Source organism: Geotrypetes seraphini, chromosome 1 (assembly GCF_902459505.1).
Source record: "Geotrypetes seraphini chromosome 1, aGeoSer1.1, whole genome shotgun sequence".
Lineage (NCBI taxonomy): Eukaryota > Metazoa > Chordata > Amphibia > Gymnophiona > Dermophiidae > Geotrypetes > Geotrypetes seraphini.
Genome location: NC_047084.1, coordinates 329,654,008 through 329,676,889, shown reverse-complemented (window position 1 = coordinate 329,676,889; position 22,882 = coordinate 329,654,008). Strand labels below are relative to the sequence as shown.

The window sequence follows — 22,882 nt, the reverse complement described above, 5'->3', positions numbered from 1 at the left end:
CACGGCTGTCCGTTTAATATTCGGACTAAAGAAAAGTGATCACATTAGTCCCTACTACAAACTTCTACACTGGTTGCCAATTGAGGCACAAATTTTATTCAAATTCTCTTGTTTTTGTTATATAACTGATGTGGAGAATGGCCCCCCAATTACCTCTCACCTCATTTTGAACTATACACTCCCACAAGGACAACCAGCAATCGCAATCTCTTTGCCTACCCGTATATCACAGATTGCAAATACAGAACCTTTCTGGAAAGAACATTTAAGTTTCAAGCTAGAAGACAGCAAACCTGGCTAAGCAACTTCATTGATAAAGCCAGATTGACTTACGGCGCCTTTCGGAAAGAAATTAAGACTGCTCTGTTCAATAGATTTATTTCCTAGTCAAAATACTCCCTCCTTTTAAAACTATTACTCTTCATGCTGATACTACGCTCCCTCACTAATTGTATTCTGTACTCTGTCTGTTCAGTGTCTTCCTCCATTTGTATTCTGTAATTCGCTGGCCATCCAGCCCCTTCACAGTAACATGTTAATACTATATTGTAGTTCGCTGATTGTTAAGATTATAATTCATTGATCTTTAAGATTGTAATTCGCTGATTATACAGCTCTCTTTACTGTGAACCGCCTAGAAGTCGTAAGATTATGGCGGTATAGAAAAATAAAGTTGTTATTATTATTATTATTATTATTATTACTGTCTATAACAAGATTCCCAACTTGACAGCCAGTTTAGTCAGACAGTCCTTCACAATTTATTTGGGTCTAGAATTCAGCTCCATTTCCCTAGGCCTGTTATTTCTGTTTCAGGCTGCTAACCCCCCCCCCCCCCATAAAACAGAAACAAAACAGTTCCAGTTCTCAGTTTGTCAGTGAGCCTATGTTGTTGCAAGCTTCCTTGCCTTTCCTCTTTTTATTTAGGACAACCTGAAAGCTAGGTGTTCTAGGGAAGCAGCTTGGAGTGCTGAAGGGATATTTATAAATGATCTGGAAATTTTAACGAATGAGGTGATTAAATTTGCAGATGACACTTAACTGTTCAAAGTTGTTAAAATGCATGTGGACTGTGAAAAATTGCAGGCAGACCTTAGGAAACTAGAAGACTGGATATCCAAATGGCAGATGAAATTTAATGTGGATAATTAAGTGATGCACATTGAGAAGAATAATCCAAATCATAGTTGCCACATGCTAGGGTCTATCTTAGGGGTCAGCGCTCAAGAAAAATATCTAGGAGTCATCATAGACAGTATGCCAAAACCCAATGTGTGGTAGTGGCCAATAAAGCAAACAAGATGCTAGGAATTATTAAAAAAGGGATGGTAAATAAGACTAAGAATACCATAATGCCTCTGTATCGCTTCCTGATTTGACCTCATCTTCGGTTCTGGTCGCCGTATCTACTACTACTACTACTACTACTAATTTCTATAACTGTCTCAAAAAAGATATAGCGGAATTAGAAAAACTTCAAAGAAGAGTAACCAAGATGATAAAGGGGATGGAATTTCATTCATATGAGGAAAGACTAAAGAGGCTCTTCAGCTTGAAAAAGAGATGACTGAAGGGAGATATGATTGACGTCTACAAAATCATGAGTGGTATAGAACAGGTATAAATGAATCAATTTTTTTACTCCATCAAAAATGACAAAGACTAGGGGACACTCTAGTTACAGGGAAATACTTTTAAAACCAATAGGAGGAAATTTTTTTTCACTCATAGAATAGTTAAGCCCTGGAATGCATTGCCAGAGGATGTGGTAACAGCAGTTAATGTAGCTGGGTTTAAAAAAGGTTTGGACAATTTCCTGAAGTAAAAGTCCATAGTCTGCTATTGAGACAGACATAGGGGAAGCCAGTGCTTGCCCTGAGATCGTTAGCATGGAATTGGTTTTTTTGTCAGGTCCTTGTTACTTGGATTGTCCACTATGGAAACAGGATACTGATCTAGATGGACCATTGGTCTGACCTAGTATGGCTATTATGTTCTAAGAATATTCTTCATTTTGCTTGTCCTTGGAGAAAACAACATTGCTGACCTGTAGCATATCTTCTCTACAGACAACAGAATGAATATTTTTACCACCCCACCCAACTCCCCTTCAAAATGCATTCTATCATTGATTTCTACTAGACTGACCTGGACTTGCATGCTAATTGCACGTGAGAGGACATGTGTGCATGATGAGACACTTCAAAATGCTTCTAGAAAAGAATTCTGGGAGCCTCTCCATGCTGGACTCCATTGGTGATGTCACCCCAGTATGAATATTCATCCTGTTGTCTTTGGAGAACACCCGCTACAGGTGAGTAGCTTTACTTTTTGCGTACATTCTCATTATTTGCGTCTCATTACTGTGTATCTGATGTTAACTTTTTTGTTAACATATGTTATGGTAATATAATATGTTATTGCTTGTGATGATATATTAATGCATTTCCTGCATTATTTTATTTTATGGTTTATTCGAGCATGATATACCACAAAGTTCCATCGAATGAGTCAAAGCGGTTTACAATAATTAAAAATTCATTAAAAGAAAGGAGCTCTATAAAAGCTTGATAGGACAGGTCAACATTTACACTGAGCAAACTAAGGAAACATAACAGGGCAAACCTCTTGTTTGCAACCTTTCCTGAAACGCATCAAGCGCTCTCTAGATTAAAAGCCATACAGAAAAAGTAAGATTTCAATAAAGCATTAAATTTGGAAAAAGTGGTTCAGAGCGGAGATTATTCCAGAGTTTTGGGGCTACAAACAAGAACACTGACATTCTGATGGATTCGTAATGAGCTTGTTTCAGGTAGGGAAGAGTCAGGCAATCAAGCAAAGAGCTTGAGAGGGAGTATAAGGAGTAACCAATAATGATGAATAGGGAGGTTGACCAGTATGAAGTGACTTATGGGTTAAACAGAGAATCCTGAAACAAATGTGGTAATGTATTGGTAGCCAATGCAGATGTAAAAAGAGTGGGGTGAGATGGTTGAATCGCTGGGCGTGGCAAAGCAAACAGATGGCAGTGTTCTGTAGGGTCTGTAAGCTTTTAAAGTGTATAGCAGTGATCCCGGAATAAAATGAATTGCAGTAATCAAGTTTTGAAATAATTAAGGCATGGATGAGGGTATGGAAAGAATCAAAATCAAGGAAAGAATGAAGCTAATGGAGCTGGTGGAGGGAGTAAAAACCTGACTGCATGAGATGTGTTTTTTAAAACATAGTTTTGAATCCAGAACGACCCCTAGGTATCTGAAGCTAGAGACCTTACAGATGGGTAAATCAAAAAGCACCAGAGGCTGAGAGAGGGCCGTTCATCCAACAAGTAACAATTTTGCCTGGGTTAAGGATTCTGGTGGATTCAGTATTCTTGAAGCCAAGTAGAAGGGGTAGATAGGCAGGACTGGAGAGAGGAGAGATACAGATAGAATGATGAACATGGAAACATCAGTAAAATATCATTGGCATAGATAATTAACTTACTATTGAAGGATTGTATGAGGGTAACCAGGAGACTGTGAAAAATGTTAAAAAGAATTGGGGAAAGTAGGGAGCCTCGTGGAATGCCAAAAGCGATTTTGTGGCTAGAAGATGTGGTTGTGTGATAAGTAACTGAGAAAGATCTGTCTGTAAGGAATGAAGAAAACCACGAGCAAGTCTAATTACAGATAAACGGGTAAGTAAAGGATGGTGATCCACTAAATTGAATGCAGCTGATAGATTTAAGGAGACCAAGAACAAAGGACAGTGCCCGAGGAGAGACTTTGAGAAATGATTGAGAGAATAGAAGGTAGAAGACCTTGAAAGGGTGACTTTATCCAAGATGCAGGCACGGTGTCCAGTTTGCAGAAAGTTTGCTAAATTAGAGCAGCATGTAATGAGGGTAAGTTAGGTTTGTTGAATGAAGACCAGGTGAAGTAACATTGGGAATGATGAGATAGATAGAGGGTTCAGAAGGGCATACATCCATAGTGGTAACCGATGGAACAGCCAGTGACTGCTGAAGATTTGCAATCTTTTGAGTAAATGCCTCAGCTAGGGAATCAGCAGTAGATAGATCAGTATTATCCATGAGATTGGTGGGTTTAGTGAGCAGAAGAGGTGAAGCGAAGAAGACAATGGGTGGGGTTAATCACAGAGCTGACAAGTTTGGAGTGGTAAGCAGCTTTTGTCCATTTAAGATGAATATTATAAAGATGCAGCTCATACTTAGTGATTTCAGGTCTCGATTGTGCAATGGGCACACCAGAGATGCTCTGTATTGTGTAAGTTGTATTTCATAAGCACAATTCCGCAGTTTACCATGGAGTCTTTTAATCTGGCTAGTCTGTACAGGAGCAATATGGTCCAGACCTGATTGGATCACAAGAGTCCCATTTCTGGACTTTATCATCAAGGAATAGGGACTTAAATTTAGGAGAAAGGAGATTAGAAAGGGCATGAGCTGAATCAGGGTCCGGTTTGGAGAAATTTTTAGCCAGTAAAGAAGTAACAGTGGTTGGGCCAGGTCTCGCTGTTTTAAAAGAGGCTGATTGAAAAGTGAGGGTGGAAGAAACTAAGATCAGGGTAATAGTGTGCTCCAAAAGAAAAAGATGAAGATAGGCCTATGAAAATGAGATCTAAAGTATGACCAGCATTCTGGGTTGGTAAGTGTATTAGTTGGCAGAAGTATACAACTCTAACAAAAACCACCAGTAGTGCTATGTTCTCTTGCCAAAAATTTTACTTTATCATATATTCTACAGACCAAAAGCTGGATAAGGGAAAAGGCCTCAGAAGCTACGAGGTGCAGAAGCCCATTTCATGCATTGGAGAGAGAAAATGTGCTGCTTTGGAATTGGAGGGGGCATCGTCATGAATACTGAAGTCCCCAAGGACTAGGAAATTAGAGTAGTGAATCACTGCATCGCTCAGTGATTGGTGGAGTTGCAGTAAATGAAGAGTAACACTTTCAAAATACTTTTCCTATGTATTTTTTTAAACTTGTAGCTTTCTATTGTGTGTAAATAGCATCATTTACTCCTGTAACATAGTAAAATAGTAATCACAGCAGATAAAGACCTGAATTGTCCATCCAGTCTTCCCGTTAGATACACTCATTATAAATTCATGATTAAATTAATCTGGGCCATAAACAGTAAAGTTGACCTGGTACTGTCCATAGGTTCCAACTACTGGAGTTGCTGTGAAATCTTACTCCAGTCTTTCCAACCATCTCGTCATTTGTGGAATACAAACTGTAAAGTCTGCCCAGTAATGTCCTCATGTTCCAAGTTACTGGAGTTCCCATCGATGCCCTCTCATAAACACTTTCTTCCCTGAACGGCACGGTACCCACTCCATTCTTACGTGTAACTTTGCCAGTCAATTGCAGTCATCCTCCAGGATTTTCTTCCGTGAATACAGAGCTATTTGTTTAGTATGTTTGCTTTTTCCTCATCGCTCTCCACATAGCGGTTCATAGTTTCAGTCTTGGAATTATGTTGTGTAAGGAGACTGCCTATACAGACTTTTTTGTTTACCTTATTGGCACCTCTGTGTACGTGCACTGTAAGTACAGATTTTGTGTTTTCATGTATATATTGGTGTCCCAAACTTGAGAATCATTTGTCTGTAAACTCCTTTTAATTTTATTCCTCTGTCTGCACGTATCAGTTAACAATTCTTTGTTAATTACTGCCCAAGCATGATCATCTCTAAAGTGAGATCACAAATCAGTTTTGTGATTCAAATTAATTATTCTCCCTGTGAAATATTCTAAAACTTATTGAGTTGTAAGAATGAGTTTATTGAAGTACATTAATGACGTTCAGGTTCACCTTTTGAAACGCTAATTTATTTATTTTTTTTATTCCTTCCAAGCTGATAGAATCAACAAGTACTTTGGATGGTGCTGTAGCTGCTGGTCTGTTAGCATATGACAATAAAGGTATGTGGTATTCATTGTGCACGTTATTCCTTTCTGTTGTGATTCACATAAACACAAAGAGGACGAAATAGCTCAAGTTTGAAATTTGTGGACACTAGTACCAATTGCCAAAGCTTTAACTTATGGTTCTTTCGGTTGTTTCACAAAGGTGCATAAGTTAGGTTTAACTTTGACAAATGGTACTACTGCTTCCAAGTTTCAAATTTGAATTAATTCTGTCCTATTGTATATGTAATAGTGTATGTATGTGCATTTTTCTGTTGTTGGTTAGGATCGGTTAACTAAAATTGATTGGCAATAAGCAACATGAAGTAAAGCAAAGGGATGGGTTAGTTTTGCTCATTATCATACAAAATTCTATATAAAAGGCTACATCTATATTTAAATTTGTTACCAAGCCATACTATGGAGGAAACCTACAGATCTGTTACATTCCTTCCGGATTCAATACACCAGGTGTTCAATTCCTTCCTGCAATCTGGGAGTTGCAGAAATCCAAATACTTTTCTGAGCACATTCTCCTTCCACCTTAGAGAGAGAGTTAGAGCCCACTGTAGTTTTCAGTTTTCAAGCAATCAGTGCAGAAGTCTTTTGGAGGTGCTCTGCATCTTTTTCTTATTTTTTTCACTTAAAAGTTATTTTTCTTTCCAGTGGTTTAAGTGCCTTGATGCCCTGTGCGGTGTCCTCTGCCAGAGGAAAGAATGCATTCCCACAGAGCTGGACTGCTGCTTCACAGGGAGGCTTTGATGAATCTGTGGAGCCAGCCTGCTTGTGCTATCCATCTCGGACACGGGATCCATTCCCCTGGGAGTTCGCTTGCCATCTGACCCTGTCAGGGGTTTAAGCGCAGGCAGTATGCGTCCTGAGTAAAATTTCCCTCTGGGTTTCGGGGTGCAGGCTGCATTTACCGCCCCCGGTAGTGTAGAGAGTTTCCATGGAGGCAGAGGTTACAGTCACTGTCTGCTGACTGGCAGTCCGAAGATCTTCAAGTTTGGTCATTTGGAGCAGTTTCTGAGGCAGAAAATCATTTTCCTCCATTCAGCTGCAGTATAACAGAGCTGACAGGCAAGCACGTCACAGACTGTAAGTACACCTCCAATATTTCCTATGGAGGTGGTCTGTGGGACTCCGTAAAATGCATTTTTCAGAGTTTCTGAGGGCAGGGTTCAGGTCTTCCACCTCCTCAAACCCTAAATTGCTATTTTTATTTTTGAATTTTCTTTATTTTTGCCATTTTGGCACTAATTCTCTGGCAGTGGCCATCTTGGATTTTTATCAGTCTTTTTTTTTTTTTTTCAAAGTTCTATTTCTGCCTCAAAACCCATCAGTTTGATTAAAAATTGTTTGGGATGGGGAGGGCTCTTTGAGTGGGCAGACTTGTTGGGCTATCGGCCCTTTTCTGCTGTTATACTCTATGTAATCTATGTAATGGACTCCCCAGCCCCTAATCTATCGATTGTGTACACTGATAATAATAATAACTTTATTCTTCTATACCGCCATAGTCGAAAGACTTCTAGGCGGTTCGCATTCGAAGAAGGCTGGACAATCGGCGAACTACAGGATGCAAGAAGTGAGGGTTACATAAGAAATAGGTAGGGGACAGCAAATTACATTGAGGTAGAAGAGAGAATATATCATTTTGAGAGGAGAGGCTTCTGTTTAGGAGATGAATTTGTCAAACAGAACTGTTTTAATTGATTTTCGGAATGCGCCGTAGATCAGACTGGCTCTATTTATGTGGTTATCCATCCAGGACTGCTGTCTGCCTACTTGGAACATGAAGGTCCTGTCCAAAAAGGATTTGTATTTGCAGCCTGTGATCTTCGGATATGTAAAGATATTTCTGTTTCTAGTTGGTCGTGTGGGGTTGTGTAATCTGAAGTAGCAGGTAGGAAGGCGCTAGGCCCCAGACCTTCTTGAAACAAATACAGGCAAATTTGAACAGTATTCGCGCCTCCATTGGCAATCAGTGCAACTTTTTGTAGTAAGGGCTAATGTGGTCGTTTTTCCTCAGTCCGAAGATCAAGCGAACTGCCATGTTTTGTACTATTCTTAACTTTTGTACTGTTTTTTTGGGGGGATACCTAGATAAATAATGTTGCAGTAGTCCAGCGTTGATAGGATCAGAGATTGCACCAGTGTACCGGCAGAAATAAAATAATTATTTTGTGGACCGGCAAACCCCTCTGTCAGCAGACCTTTTAAGCATGGTTCTGTCCTCCATTTTAATGCTGAAGGTTCTGAAAGCACAAAAAATATTTGAATTTCCTCTTTCTACGTCACAGTTTTCAGTCATGGATCCTTCTAATGTGCTGTCCTTTCCCCCCTCCCCCCCCCGTCCCATCCACAGCTTCTTGGTCTGGATACAGACTGCTCTCTCTGGCTCTCTCAAACTATGTCTAAGTTTTATCCACTGGCTCCTGCTTTTCAGCAGTTTTTGAGCAACCTATGGTGGATTCCACCGTGGCGCAGGATGCACAATGCACAGACCTCCATAGTGACAGAAGAATAGTGTTTAAGGACTCCCAGGATCGCAGAGTGGATATTTTTTTTTAAAAACCCTTTTTTGAAGTGGCTTATTCAGGTCTCAAGGCAGCAACCTCCTTTGCGGTGAGTGCCTGTCACACGAGATTTCACAGGGTACCTTCTGCAGAAGTGGATGTCTGTCCTCAACTTGTGATGACCGGTGTGGATTATATGCAGGACACCCTTTATGATCTTATTTGAGTTCGTGCCACTTATGCAGTGTCTGCGTGCTTGCCTTTTTGAATCCATCCTTGGGCTGGGGTCGCTGCCTTGAAGGCCATTTTAAGCAAACTTCCTTTCAAGGGTCAGCTTCTTTTTGGGAAAGGTCTGGATGACCTCATGGCTGATTTATCTTCGAACCAGCTCCCTCTTCCTTACTGATTCAGTGCAAAAGCAGTGGCTCCTACACACATCCTGCGCCTGAACCGGAAGCCTTCTCTATGACGTTGCAACGTCAGAGGGAAGAGTTCCAAATGAGGCACAGGAAGCGCAAGGAAGTGCTGCCCGCAACTTTGTGCACTGCATCAGTGAGGAAGAGGGAGCCGGCCTGAAGATAATACCAGGGGCGGCATAAAATGGCCAGGCGTGAGCAGGCTAGAAGGTAAGGCATAGCATGGAGGGAGGGAGACAACAAAGATAGGGGGGAATGATTTTATTTTTGAATTTAGTGATTGAATTATGTCAATTTTGAGAATTTACATCTGCTGTCAGTGTGCTTTGTGTAGTTTAATTTTGTGGTTAACCATTATGTGTTGTTAATAAGATTATATTGTACATCTGTGAAAAATGAATGGAAAAAATAGTGTTACAATTAGTACTATTATGGGGGCGGGGTCTGGGGTGGAGATTGGGTAGAGATGGGCGGGGCTGAAAAGCAGGAGCCAGTGGATAAAACTTAGACATAGCTTGAGAGAGCCAGAGAGAGCAGTCTGGGGTATCCCATTGTTCTGTATCCAGACCAAGAAGCTGTGGATGGGACGTGAAAAAAAAAAAAAAGGACAGCATATTAGAAGGGTCCATGACTGAACACTGTGATGTAGAAAGAGGAAATTAAAATATTTTTTGTGCTTTCAGAACCTTCAGCATTAAAATGGAGGACAGAGCCATGCTTAAAAGGTCTGCTGACGGAGGGGTCCTCACTCAAATCTGAACTCTCAGGGCTACTGTATTGACTAGTCCCAGCAAGAGTATCCAATTCCAGACATCCTCAGGCATCCAGATCCTGGGCAGCTACTGTTCCCAGCAAGAGTATCAGCCGATGCCGGTCCACAGAATAATTATTTTATTTCTGCCGTCCATAGGTGTAAAAAGGTTGAAAAACACTGGTCTACATAGCTGTTTGTTTCTTTTGACCCTAATATTGGTGGATTTTCTGATCAAATTCAGTCAAATGAACTTTAGCGAATTGGTTATCGTCTTGTGTCCAATTGTGTTATGAATTAGCACTTTTCTAACCATTGATGTAAAACCTCATCAGATCGGAGCTTCTGCAGTTCTCATGAAATATGCTTTGCTGAGCACTATAAAGCAAAGCAGTGACTCTGTCTTCTCTTCTTATATCCACTTCACACTACTGCTTAGATCAGTCCACAATTGGAGAAGCAGCCTGTCAAGCTGTTGGAAAAATATGTCTTTGCAACACTGGCAAAGTTCACATTTTTTGTGATCATGTTGCTCCTGGACAATGGATAAAGTATAGCTAAACAGAGCAACCCTGAGTGTTGGAGTCATCCAGTAGTATGTTTGTCTCAGTCATACTATTGCCTGAAAAAGCATTGTTTCTCATCTGAATTGACTGAAAAAGCATTGTTTCTCAGAGCGGGATTGACAAGTACACAATACTTATCCCAGGACAAGCAGGCAGCATATTCTCAACAGGTGGGTGATGTCACCGACAGAGCCCCACAGCGGACAGCCTCGTAAGCAGACTTGCTTGAAGATCTTTGTAAGAGCTTACGAGTGCTGCACTGCGCATGCGCGAGTGCCTTCCTGCCCGAGTCAGGGTGCGCATCTCCTGTGAGGTACCTCAGTTCAACATTTTCCACGGAGCCGAGAAGTCCTATTCACTTCAGCTCTGCAGCCCTTCGTTGCCTTCTCTCACCGCAGCTTTCTTATTTTTGTTAGTCGCTGTGCTCGCATTACTTTCTTTTTCGTTTAAAAAAAAAAACATCCGGCTGGCGACCTTTTGGCCTAGGCCTGGCCGCTCAACCTCGTTCGTTCGTCGGCCTTGATTTTTTTTTATGTCCCGGTCTCTTACCGGGTTCAAAAAGTGTAGCCAGCGCGGCAAGGCTATTTCAGTCGCTGATCCTCATCGTCAGTGTATTGCTTGCCTGGGTCATGAACATTGCCCCGACACTTGTTCGCGCTGTGCTGCCCTTCAATCTCGAGCCCTTCGCAGGAGAAATGCCAAGCTTCTTCAACTATTTGATACTATGGAGCAGCCTGCTGAGAGGGTCTCAACCTCAGCTTCGGGGACGGCCTCGATTTCCAAGACCTCGACCCCGACACCCATGACTGTCTCCACCAAGGCCTCGACCTCGACCTCGACACCTTCGGTCTTGAAGGCCTTGCCTGCAGTTCCTTCGAAGTCTTCTTCGGTGGGTAAGTCTCCTGTCTCTCCTTCAGGTACCATTTCTAAGAAGCCTCCAGAGTCTCAGGCATTCCAGGCCGTGTCTACGGTCCTGCCAGCCTCTTTCAGACCTCCAGCTAAGCGTGTCTCCAAGCATAGGGAATACTCATCCTCGAGGATAGTGCGCCTTAGGAATTATGTAGAATCGGACTCCGATAAAGCCGAACTACTAAATAAATACTTCTGCTCAGTCTTTACCTGCGAGGCGCCAGGATCCGGTCCACAGCTGCAGAAAAGGGAGAGCTCAAAAGACCCGTTTTGAGATTTTGAGTTTACGTCCAGCAGCGTCTACTATGAACTTTCAAAGCTCAAAGTGAACAAAGCCATGGGACCAGACAAATTACATCCCAGGGTGCTTAGGAAGTTGAGTGATGTCCTGGCGGAACCGTTATCTGCGCTCTTCAATCTTTCCCTAAGTACAGGAAGAGTCCCATTGGACTGGAAAACAGCTAACGTAATTCCACTCCACAAAAAGGGATGCAGGACAGAGGCTGCAAATTACAGACCGGTGAGTCTCACATCGATAGTAAAATTATGGAAACACTAATCAAACACAAATTAGATACGATCCTGAATAATGAGAATCTACGAGATCCCCATCAACATGGATTTACAAAGGGAAGGTCCTGCCAATCCAATCTGATCATTTTCTTTGACTGGGTAATGAAAAAGCTGGATATGGGGGAGTCCCTGGACGTCATGTACTTGGACTTTAGTAAGGATTTTGATAGTGTCCCACACTGCAGTTATTGAGCAAGATGAGTTTGATGGGATTAGGAGAAACGTTAACTGCATGGGTAAAAGACTGGCTCAAAGGTAGACTTCAGAGGGTGGTGGTGAACGGTACTCTCTCCAAAACGTCGGAAGTGATCAGTGGAGTGCCGTAGGGCTCGGTCTTGAGTCCGATCCTATTTAATATCTTAGTAAGGGACCTGGCTCAGGGGCTTTGAGAGAAAATTACATTATTCGCCAATGACGCCAAACTATGCAACATAGTAGGCAAAAGCACAGTGCCCGACTGTATGACGCAGGACCTACTCTTACTGGAACATTGGTCCTCAACTTGGCAACTAAGTTTTAATAACAAGCTAAGAACCCCTCACATTCAATCACATAAAGAGTATAAATATAACAAGCGTTGATAACAAACAAAAAATATCTAAATGAGCTTAAACAATTATCAAAACTTTTATTCATCTCAAAAATATCACAATACAATTTAGATTTATATAAAATCAGTACCATCAACATATAAACATGTAAGACAAACCACACAACAAAGACAAAAGCTTCATGATCATGAACTGTAGAAAGGGATCCCAAAAGAAAAATCCCCCCCCCCAAAAAAAATATAATAAAGTCAAATATAAACAAACCAAAATTTTTTTTCAATCGTAGAAACTAAAAGACAGTTCAAAAGGGTAATCCTAAAAATAATGATAATAATATAAACAGCAACACAAATGCAAAACCAGCGTGAAAAATAGTGCAACAGTTCAAACAATCACAGAAACAGTCATTGACGTAAAAAAATCTCAAAAGATCAAGTGACAAAAAAATATCCAAAGTTCAAGTGACAAAAAAATAAGTTCAAATGAAGACCAGGTAGATATGCAGGAAGTCCATACGAAAAATAAAACAAAAACAGAAAATAACCAAGGTGCAAGAGACTGTCCTCAGAACCAGAAACGGAAGCACCAAATGTTCACACAATCATGAAGCCCACGAGCTATAGGAAACAGTTCCTTATCGTTATCGTTCTTCTTAACTCCTCCTTCCTCCTTGACACAGGCCGTGTTTCAAGCTCTCTTTCTCAAAAGGAAGAAATGCCGCTAAAACCAAAAAATATATATAAACTTATCAACCTGCCTAAATAAACAAAACAAGATAACAAGAAAACAAACAGACAAAAGGCAAACCTACCGGGCAGGTTGTTTATATACATTAAATAAGTTTTAATGCCATAAAGTGTAAGGTCATGCACCTTGGCAGCAGAAATCCATGCAGAACTTACACCCCAAATGGTGAGACCTTAGCAAGAACTGCAGCAGAACGGGACTTGGGAATGATCATTAGTGAAGACATGAAGACTGCCAATCAAGTCGAGAAAGCTTTCTCCAAGGCTAGACAAATGATGGGTTGTATCCGAAGAAGTTTCGTCAGCCGGAAGCCCGAAGTTATAATGCCGTTGTACAGATCCATGGTGAGACCTCATCTAGAATATTGTGTACAATTCTTGAGACCACATTATCAAAAAGATGTGCGGAAAATTGAGTCGGTTCAGCAAATGGCCACCAGGATGGTCTCAGGACTGAAGGATCTCCCATATGAGGAATGGCTGGGTAAGTTACAGCTATACTCACTCGAGGAACGTAGAGAGAGGGGAGATATGATCGAGACGTTCAAATATGTCATGGGCCATATTGAGGTAGAAGAGGATATCTTTTTTTCTTAAAGGAACTACGGTGACAAGAGGACATCCATTGAAACTCAGGGGTAGGAGATATCATAGTGACACCAGGAAGTATTTCTTCACCGAAAGGGTGGTTGATCATTGGAATACTCTTCCAATGCAGATAATTGAGGCCAGCAGCGTGCTGGATTTTAAGAGAAAATGGGATAAGCATGTGGGATCACTTCAAAGAAGAAATTAGGGGGGAGGTCAATAGAGTGGGCAGACTTGTTGGTCCTTGGCCCATTTCTGCCATCATCTTCTATGTTTCTATGAGCTCGCCCTCCTTGGAGCGCACTGCTGCACCTTCGAGACCTGATCCTTTTGTCTCTGTGCCTATGTTTGAGGACATGTTGAAAGCCATTCTGACCATTCAAATTTCCTCGGTCGTGGCTCAGCTCCTTCTGACCTCGACCCTGCTTCCTACGAGCCAGCCTGAGCGGCAGTCTGTGACCCCTGTTGAAGCACCTCGAGGCAAGCCTCTAAAGTCCAGTGACTCTTCGCTACTCCTCGGACACAGTCTCCTGAACCTTGATCGAGGCATCGCTGGAGGCATTTGAGGCATCTTGCTTCCAAGCTCAGTCAGGAGTCTTTTCTAAAGCGGAAACCCTCTCCTCCTCTGGATACTGAGTCTTCTATGCCTCGTTTATCAAAGGCTATCGAGACTTTTACTAAATCTAAACATAAGTCTCGCAAAGCCATTACACCGGCTGCTTCTCCTCGAAGTCCATCGAGGTCTAAGACTTCTCCATCGAGACCACTTCCGAGGGAGCCTTCTCCTCCTGCCTCGACCCACTCTGTTCCTCGAACACCGGGGACTTCACCATCGAGGCTTTTGAAGCGCAAACACTCTCTGACTCCTCCCATCGCAGGTAGTGGAGCTTCTTCGATCACTGTGCTCCTGGATTCTGAGCTTCCTTCTCAATATTCCAGAGAGGCTTTTCCTTCCTATTCAGTGGTTCCTAAGTCTCGCACTCCTCCTCCTGAGGGTGCCTCGACCTCTCAAGTCTGCCTCTTTTGTCAGGTTTGTCTTTGACTTGGGAAAAGCTCTGCAGATGGATCTCCATTCTGACTCCAAATACACTCTTGAGTACTTGGCGGATATGGAGTTGCCTCATCCACCCAAGGAGACCTTGCGGCTTCCTATGACTCCAGTATTGAAGCAAACTTTCTTCAGGAATATGGAAACTCCTTATTCCATTACTGCTATTCCATCCAAGCTGGAATCCAGGTATCGCACTGTACCTTGCAAAGGCTTTGAGAAATCTCAATTGTCTCACTAGTCCTTGGTTGTGGAATCTTCTTTAAAGAAAGCTCACCCATCTAAGCTCTATGCTGCAGTCCCTCCAGGCAGAGAGGGCCATACCATGGACAAGTTTGGCCGTAGGCTCTATCAGAATTCCATGATGGCTAACAGAATTCTCAATTACAACTACACATTCACTGCTTATTTTAATCACTTCCTCAAATTGCTGCCTAAGTTCTACCTGGCTCTTGAGGAGCAGTGTCTTCCGGAATTCAAACAGATTATCCGAACTCTGTCTCAACTTCAACTTCATGCTGCAAGCCACATACGATGCTTTTGAGCTTTCTTCCATTGTTTCTGCCTTTGCTGTAGCCATGCGTCGCCTCGCCTGGCTTTGCATTGTTGACATGGATCCCAATTTACAGGACCGTCTAGCGAACTTGCCTTGCCATGGAAATGAACTTTTTGATGATTTGAAACTGCTACTAAGCATTTTTCTGAACATGAGCGTTCTTTTGCTTCCTTGATTCGGCCGAAGCCTAAGACTCTTCCTGCTCGGCCATACAAGCAACCACCACTTCGTTATCCTCAAAAAAACGACGACAGCTTTCTCCAGGCCTCCGCCTAGAAGGCCACCACAGCAACAACTACAGCAGAAAGCTCAGACTCCTGCTGCGGCTAAACCAGCTCAGTCTTTTTGACATTCCCAGTCTGAGCATGCCACCCTCCCTCCATCAGGCTTCTCTTCTGCCCATAGGAGGTCGTCTTCACCATTTTTATCACCAGTGGGAGATAATCACCTCAGATCTCTGGGTTTTCACCATCCTTCGGGAGGGATACTCACTTCACTTTCTTCAGGTGCCTCCAGATCGCCCTCCAAGACAGTGTCCTTCAAATTTGTCGCAACTTCCCCTTCTTCAGGAAGCTCAGGCTCTTCTTCACCTTCGAGCTGTTGAGGAAGTTCCCTTGAACCAACGGTACACGGGCTTTTATTCCCGTTATTTTTTAGTCCCAAAGAAGACGGGGGATTTGCGACCCATTTTGGACCTCAGAGCTCTCAACAAGTTTCTAGTCTAAGAGAAGTTTTGAATGCTTTCTTTACCAACTCTATATTCCTTGATGAATCAAGGAGATTGGCTATGCTCTCTGGATCTCAAAGAGGCTTACACTCATATCCCGATTCATCCAGCCTCTCGCAAATATCTACGATTCTGGGTGGGGAATCTTCATCTACAGTACATAGTTCTTCCTTTCGGTCTCGCCTCATCCACCAGAGTCTTCACGAAGTGTCTGGTGGTAGTAGCTGCAGCCCTCCATACTCAGGGTATTCAGGTTTTCCTGTACCTGGACGACTGGCTCATCAAAGCCCCCTCTCAACAAGGGGTTATTGCAGTAACCCAACAGACTATTATGTTCCTCCAATGTCTGGGGTTCGAAATCAACTTTCCAAAATCCCAGTTGACCCCATCACAGTCTCTTCAGTTCATTGGGGCCACTCTGGACACTCTCCACCTCAGAGCGTTCCTGCCTACACCACGTCAGGATGCCCTCATTCGTCTTTGCCATCAGGTGTCTCATCCCACATCAATTTCAGCGAGACAAATGATGATTCTGCTCGGTCACATGGCCTCTACAGTTCACGTGACTCTATTTGCCAGACTTCACCTTCGCATACCTCAGTGGACCCTGGTATCTCAGTGGCAACAAGCTACCGACCCACTTTCTCAACAAAGTGCAGTAACTCCTTTGTTGTGGCAGTTTCTCCACTGGTGGATGCTCTCTTCCAATCTTTCCAGAGGTTTGCTATTCCACACTCCCTCATCAGAATGTTCTTACAACAGACTCGTCAACCTACGCATGGGGAAGCCCATCTAGACGGTCTCCGTACCCAAGGCCATTGGTCTCCCGCAGACCATCTTTATCACATCAATCTATTGGAACTCAGAGCGATTTTCAATGCTCTCAAAGCTTTTCAACACCTTCACGACCAGGTAGTCCTTGTCCGGATGGACAACCAAGTTGCCATGTACTATGTCAACAAACAGGGAGGTACGGGATATCACTCCCTTTGTCAAGAAGCTCTGAAGCTGTGGGATTGGGCAATCCATCAAAACATCTTTCTCAGAGCTGTCTACATTCAAGGTCAGCACAACTGTCTGGCGGACAAATTCAGTCATCTTCTGCAACCTCACGAATGGACATTCAATTCCTCACCTCTGCGTCAGGTATTTGTTCAGTGGGGGACCCCTCAGATAGACCTCTTTGCGTCTCCCCTCAACAACAAGCTGCCTCAGTTCTGCTCCCGGATTTACTCTCCCCAGCGTCTCGAGGCAGATCCTTTCCTCCTGTACTGGATGGGTCAGTTTCTCTATGCCTTCCCTCCATTCCCTCTGATTCTCAAGACTCTTGTCAAACTCAAGACAGCCCATGCCACCATGATTCTGATAGCTCCTCGATGGCCCAGACAACCGTGGTACTCCCTTCTACTTCAACTCAGCACCAAGGAGCCTCTACTTCTACCAGTTTTTCCCTCTCTGCTTACTCAGAGTCAAGGATCCTTACTTCATCCCAATCTGCAGTCTCTACATTTAACAGCTTGGTACCTTTCAATCTAACTGACTCTCTACAGTTTTCTCAATCTGTACAGGACATTTTGGTAGCTTCCCGAAAGCCGTCCACTAGGCAGTGTTATGACCAGAAATTCTTGCCTAAAGTTGTTTCAGAATTTCACATCAATCGATCTATTGTTCTTCCAGTATTTTTTCCAAAGCCTCATTCTCACCCTGGAGAAGTGGCGCTCCATACTTTGGACTGTAAGCGTGCCTTGGCTTTCTACTTGCAATGCACTCAACCTCACTGAACAGCCCTACAACTTTTCATCTCCTTTGATCCAAATAAGTTGGGGCATCCTGTCTCGAGGCGAACCATATCCAACTGGATGGCTGCTTGCATCTCTTTCTGCTATGCTCAGGCTGGTCTCCCTCTGCAGGGTCGAGTCACGGGCTACAGAGTTCGAGCAATGGTGGCGTCTGTAGCTTTCCTCAGATCAACTCCTATTGAGGAAATCTGCAAGGCTGCCACTTGGTCCTCGGTTCATACATTCACCTCTCATTACTGTCTGGATACTTTCTCCAGAAGGGATGGCCATTTTGCCAGTCTGTTTTACGAAATCTCTTTTTTTAACTTGCCAACTCTCCCTCCATCCCATTATGCTTAGCTTGGAGGTCACCCACCTGTTGAGAATATGCTGCCTGCTTGTCCTGGGATAAAGCACAATTACTTACCGTAACAGTTGTTATCCAGGGACAGCAGGCAGATATTCTCACAACCCACCCTCCTTCCCTGGTTGGCTTCTTAGCTAGTTATCTGAACTGAGGTACCTCACAGGAGATGCACGCCCTGACTCAGGCGGGAAGGCACTTGCGCATGTGCAGTGCAGCACTCGTAAGCTCTTACAAAGATCTTCAAGCAAGTCTGCTTGCGAGGCTGTCCACTGCGGGGCTCCGTCGGTGATGTCACCCACCTGTTGAGAATATCTGCCTGCTGTCCCTGGATAACAACAGTTACGGTAAGTAACTGTGCTTTCTCTCCTCTCCAAGAACTGAATTCCTTCTTAAGCTATGGAACTGGTGAGAACTTTGCCTGAGGTATGGTCTGCATACACTCAGAACTAAATAGGGAAGAAAGAAGAAAATATCTGTTCAACACCTTTTATGTTGTCATTTTTTTGTTTCCCAGTTGTGCTTATATAGTTGGGTGATGTTTAGAGAGGTTGGATATGAAGAATTAAAGCCAGTTCCAGGCAGACTTTTACGCTCTGTGTTCTGAGTATGGCAAGACAGATTTGGATGTACTGGAGAGAGGAGAGTATGGCACAGTGATTAAAGCTACATATAGCCTCAGCACCCTGGGATTGTGGGTTCAAACCCACGATTCTCCTTGTGACCCTGGGCAAGTCACTTAATCCCCTCATTGCTCCAGGTACATTAGATAGATTGTGAGCCCACTGGGACAAACAGGGAAAAATGCTTGAGTACCTGAATAAATTCATGTAAACCGTTCTGAGCTTTCCTGGGAAAACGGTATAAAAAAAGGAATAAATAAACTTTAGTAGTCGGGACATAAGAGCTGGTGAAAATGTCAAATATATGTATACATATTTTATAACCATCTTCATTGTTAGTATAATCAAGCATTGATAATGAGTGTGATTTGTTGGGTGGACTGGATGGACAGTTCAGGTCTTTATTTACCGTCATCTACTGTGTAACTTGTGCCATGATTCTGAAACACCCTACTTTTTTGAAGACATAAATTTAACATTTATCTTGTTTTCAACAAAATGTTTCTGTTCTATCATCAGAAATAGCTATGCTAAAGATCATTGATTTCTTTAAAATTTTAAAGGTTCATCTAAGAAAAGAAAATTGGAATCATTTGAATCACCCCCCCAAAATATTTCCCAAAGCAGTGAAGATGTTCAACTCACAAAAAAGATGAAAGATCACCATGTAAGTTTTTCTGTATCCTATCTGAAACTTGTTAAAACAAGACCTCTTATACATAATGAGAAACAAACCGAGTCGGACACCTTTCTGATCTTTGTGACTATATCTTTATCTTTAATATCTATATCTTTATCACTTTTGCATGCGAGTCATTATTTCTATAAGTATGCTCTTCATGTAAACCATTGATGCAAGCATAAAGGGTTCAGTATTCAGTTAATGGCAATCAACGTTTTGCTGACTGCTGCGAGTGTTAGACCTGGAAATTCAGTACTGGGCCATGCCCGGGCACTAGCATCGAATTTAACTGGCCAAGTGCTAACTTGGCACCCAGAATGCCCCAAAGTAGCCTGTTTTTTTTTATTTCAACAGCATTAACCAGTTAAGTGCTGCTGGAAATTAATGATTGGCCATTGACAGGACATTGAACCGGCCAGGATCCATTTCTGGCTAGTTAAAATGCTTTGAAAATCGACCCTAGAGGTAATTAAATCAAAATTCTGTTACATCCACTCCGGAGTCATTACAACAGGTGTTTCATCCCAACCCACGAACCGGATGTTGCAGAAATCCAACACTTTTTTTTTCTCTTTTCTGGTCCTCCCACTTGGCAGAGGAATACAGAGCCCCCCTGCAGTTTTCATTTCTGCAGGCGAACCATACAAAAGTCTTTCTGATCTTATCTGCTTCCTTTCTTATTTTTTCACTTAAATTTCATTTTTCGGTGGTCTTGGTGTATGGAGACCCTTTGGAGTGTTCTCTGCCTGTGAAAAGATGCATTTTCCATGACGCTGAACTTCTGCTCCATAGGGCAAGCTTCAAGTGGACTTGTGGAGCTAGCCTTCGGAGCTCGGGGTCTTTCACCCCGGGAGCATGCTTACCTTCTGACCTGGTCGGAGGTTTAAGCGCAGGCTGGATGCGCCCTGTCTTAACAGCCCTCAGGGTATCAGGGCACAGGCTGCATTTTCTCTCCCCCGGTCATATGGAGAGGTTCCATGGAGGTGGAGGTTTCAGTTGTGGTCCGTCTGACTGGCAGCCCGAAAATCCTGAGATTTGAGCTGTTTGGAGAAAAGCTGAGGCAGAAAATCCTTTTCCTTCATTTCAGCTATATAGACACTGTGGAGACTGTAAGTACAGCTCCATTACTTCCTATGGAAGAATCAGAGGGAGGGGGGGTCTGAAAATAGGGTTTTCAGTGATTTCTGGGGATAAGGGTCAGGTCTCCCACCCTCAAAAACCCCAAATTACCAGTATTGAACTTTTGGAAAGTCTCCACAAGGTGTTTTAGGTACGGATTTTCTAGCATTGGCCATCTTGGATTGTTAGCAATCTAATTTAAACTTCAAATTTCTTCCTCAAAACCCCTCGATTCATTAGTGATGGATTTCTCTGCCACTGTAAATGTGAATTCATATGTAGATTATGCCGAATTACTAGCTGAGAAGCGTCTGTGTGGCATAGCACACAAGGGGAGAGAGTGGGAGCTTTGAGCCTTGCCTCCTCAGGGTCCTTCAGAGCTGGAGAGCCAGGTTGGGTCTGAGCAATTGGTAGAAAATCTCACCTTGATTCTCGCAGTGATAGAAACGCTGGCATACAGAGTCCGGGGACCTCACAAGGAGTTGATGTCAGCTCCAATATGTGACTTTTCCCCAGAATTTGTTCAGCTCATGTGGAGAGCATATCTCATGGACCTGACCCAGGCGGCATAGCTGATGGGCGCTGTGCCAGCTTCTCTGTCAGAGCCTTCCTTTGTGGAGGTTCCTGTTTGGGTCCCCAGTATCCCTATCGTCATGGATCCCAACGGCCTGAACTGGCAAGCAGATACCATGGATATTGTATCCACCCTGGATGACCTGGTTACCGCTTGCAGAATGGCAAGCCAGCTGGTCTCTGAGAGCACAGATAAGGGTGATGACCCTGCTGTTCATCGGCTGTTTAAGTCAGCATCTGTCCATTGTTTTATAGCGGACACCATAAAGGAACTGAACTTAGAGGTGAGGTGCAGCCCTCCATGTCTCAATGTACTGTCATGAGTTGTTCTTATACTTGGACATCCTTCTTTCCATCACATCAGATCTCACAGCTCTGGTTACAGAGTAGTGAGAGATTACATGTGCATGGAAAAGAGCACCCCGGCAAAGATTAAAGATCCAGAATGTCTCTCCGTTCTCACTGCAGAAGGGTAATCAACCAACACCTTCAGAGGGAAAAATCCAGAGCATCAGTCTCCAACCACTTGAGCAGAATACATTATCCCAGGACAAGCAGGCAGGTATTCTCACAAGTGGGTGACGTCATCCGACGGAGCCTCGATCCGGACGCCTCACAAGCAGACTTGCTTGAAGAAACTCAAAGTTTCGAGTCGCCCGCACCACACATGCGCGAGTGCCTTCCCACCCAGCGCAGGGCGCGTCTCCTCAGTTCTTACTTTTCCGCGGAGTCGAGAAGTCCGTCTTCGACTCTCTGCATGAAGTGTTTTCACTTGTGCCTTCTTTAGTCCGCAATTTTGTGTTCTTTTTACTCAGAATTGCTGTTTTATTCTTTGTTTTATTCTTTCTTTTAAAAAAAAAAAATTTCGTTCGTTCAACCGGGCAGGCCTCGTGGCCACAGCCCCGCGGCTTCGATCTTGCGGCGGCGCTTTTTCGGCCTATGTCCCGGCCTGCAACCGGTTTTAAAAAGTGTTCCAAGTGCCAGCGCGCGATTTCCCTCACGAACCCTCATCGACGCTGTCTTCGGTGTCTTGGGCCTCAACATCTCCCGAAATCGTGCCGACCTTGCTCAACGCTTAAGTCTCGTGCTTTCAAACGTCATTGCATCCTGTGGGAGCAGCTTTTCAGCAAGGAGTCTGCGTTGGAGCTTTCGTCCTCGAAGGGTGCTTCGCCCTCGACCTCATCCGAAGCTCTTCCGGCTTCCACAGCTTCTACTCCGAGCCTCATCAAACCTGCCTCGTTTGTACTGGCTCTGTCTTCGACGCCTGCTGCGATACCTTCCTCTGTCTTTTCAGGTCAGATAGGACAGCAGCCCATTCCCCCGGTGGTGCTTAAAGTGCCTAAGGCTTCTAAGTCCAAGCACTCTCATACTGCCTCGAGGGAACACGAGGTCCCGTTGGAGATGCGGATCCATCCTTGCCGGCTTCGTTCCAGACCTTGTTAGAGAAGCAATTCATTCAGCTCTTTACAACCATGGGGCCGAAGCTTCTCTCACAAATTCAGCCTGGGCATACCGAGGTCTCCCGTGAGATCGAGCCGCCTCCTATGTCTCTGTCTTATGCACACTCTTTGCAGGGAGCAGAGTCTCTGCGAGTGTCTGGTCTGGCATCTAGGCATGGACAGCAAGGAGCAGAGTTTTTGTGAGTGCATCGAGGTTCTTCCACTCAGCCTCCGCTGCTTCGTCCCACAGCCTCCAGCCCTATCCATTCTCTGGGGGCTTCGGCTGGGACATGCTTTCATCGTTTATCGAGGCCTGCTTCGAGGCACGCATATAGAAAGAGATTCATCCAGTCCAGAAGAAAAGCATCTGCCTCGAGGCGATGAGGAGTGTAGATCCTGGAGCAGAACTGAGGCAGTTTGTAGTTGTGGGGGGCTGC

At 43.7% G+C, this 22,882-nt stretch overlaps 1 protein-coding gene across 3 annotated transcripts in view; it reads left to right on the top strand.

Annotated features, from left to right (window-relative positions):
- Positions 1–22,882, top strand: part of SMARCAD1 (SWI/SNF-related, matrix-associated actin-dependent regulator of chromatin, subfamily a, containing DEAD/H box 1) — a 270,689-nt gene that overhangs the window by 44,465 nt on the left and 203,342 nt on the right. For all 3 annotated transcript variants that reach the window (XM_033958219.1, XM_033958199.1, XM_033958210.1), the window contains exons 5-6: positions 5,866–5,932; positions 19,196–19,299. In XM_033958219.1, coding sequence (XP_033814110.1) covers positions 5,866–5,932; positions 19,196–19,299 — 171 coding nt within the window. The remainder of the gene's footprint in view (positions 1–5,865; positions 5,933–19,195; positions 19,300–22,882) is intronic.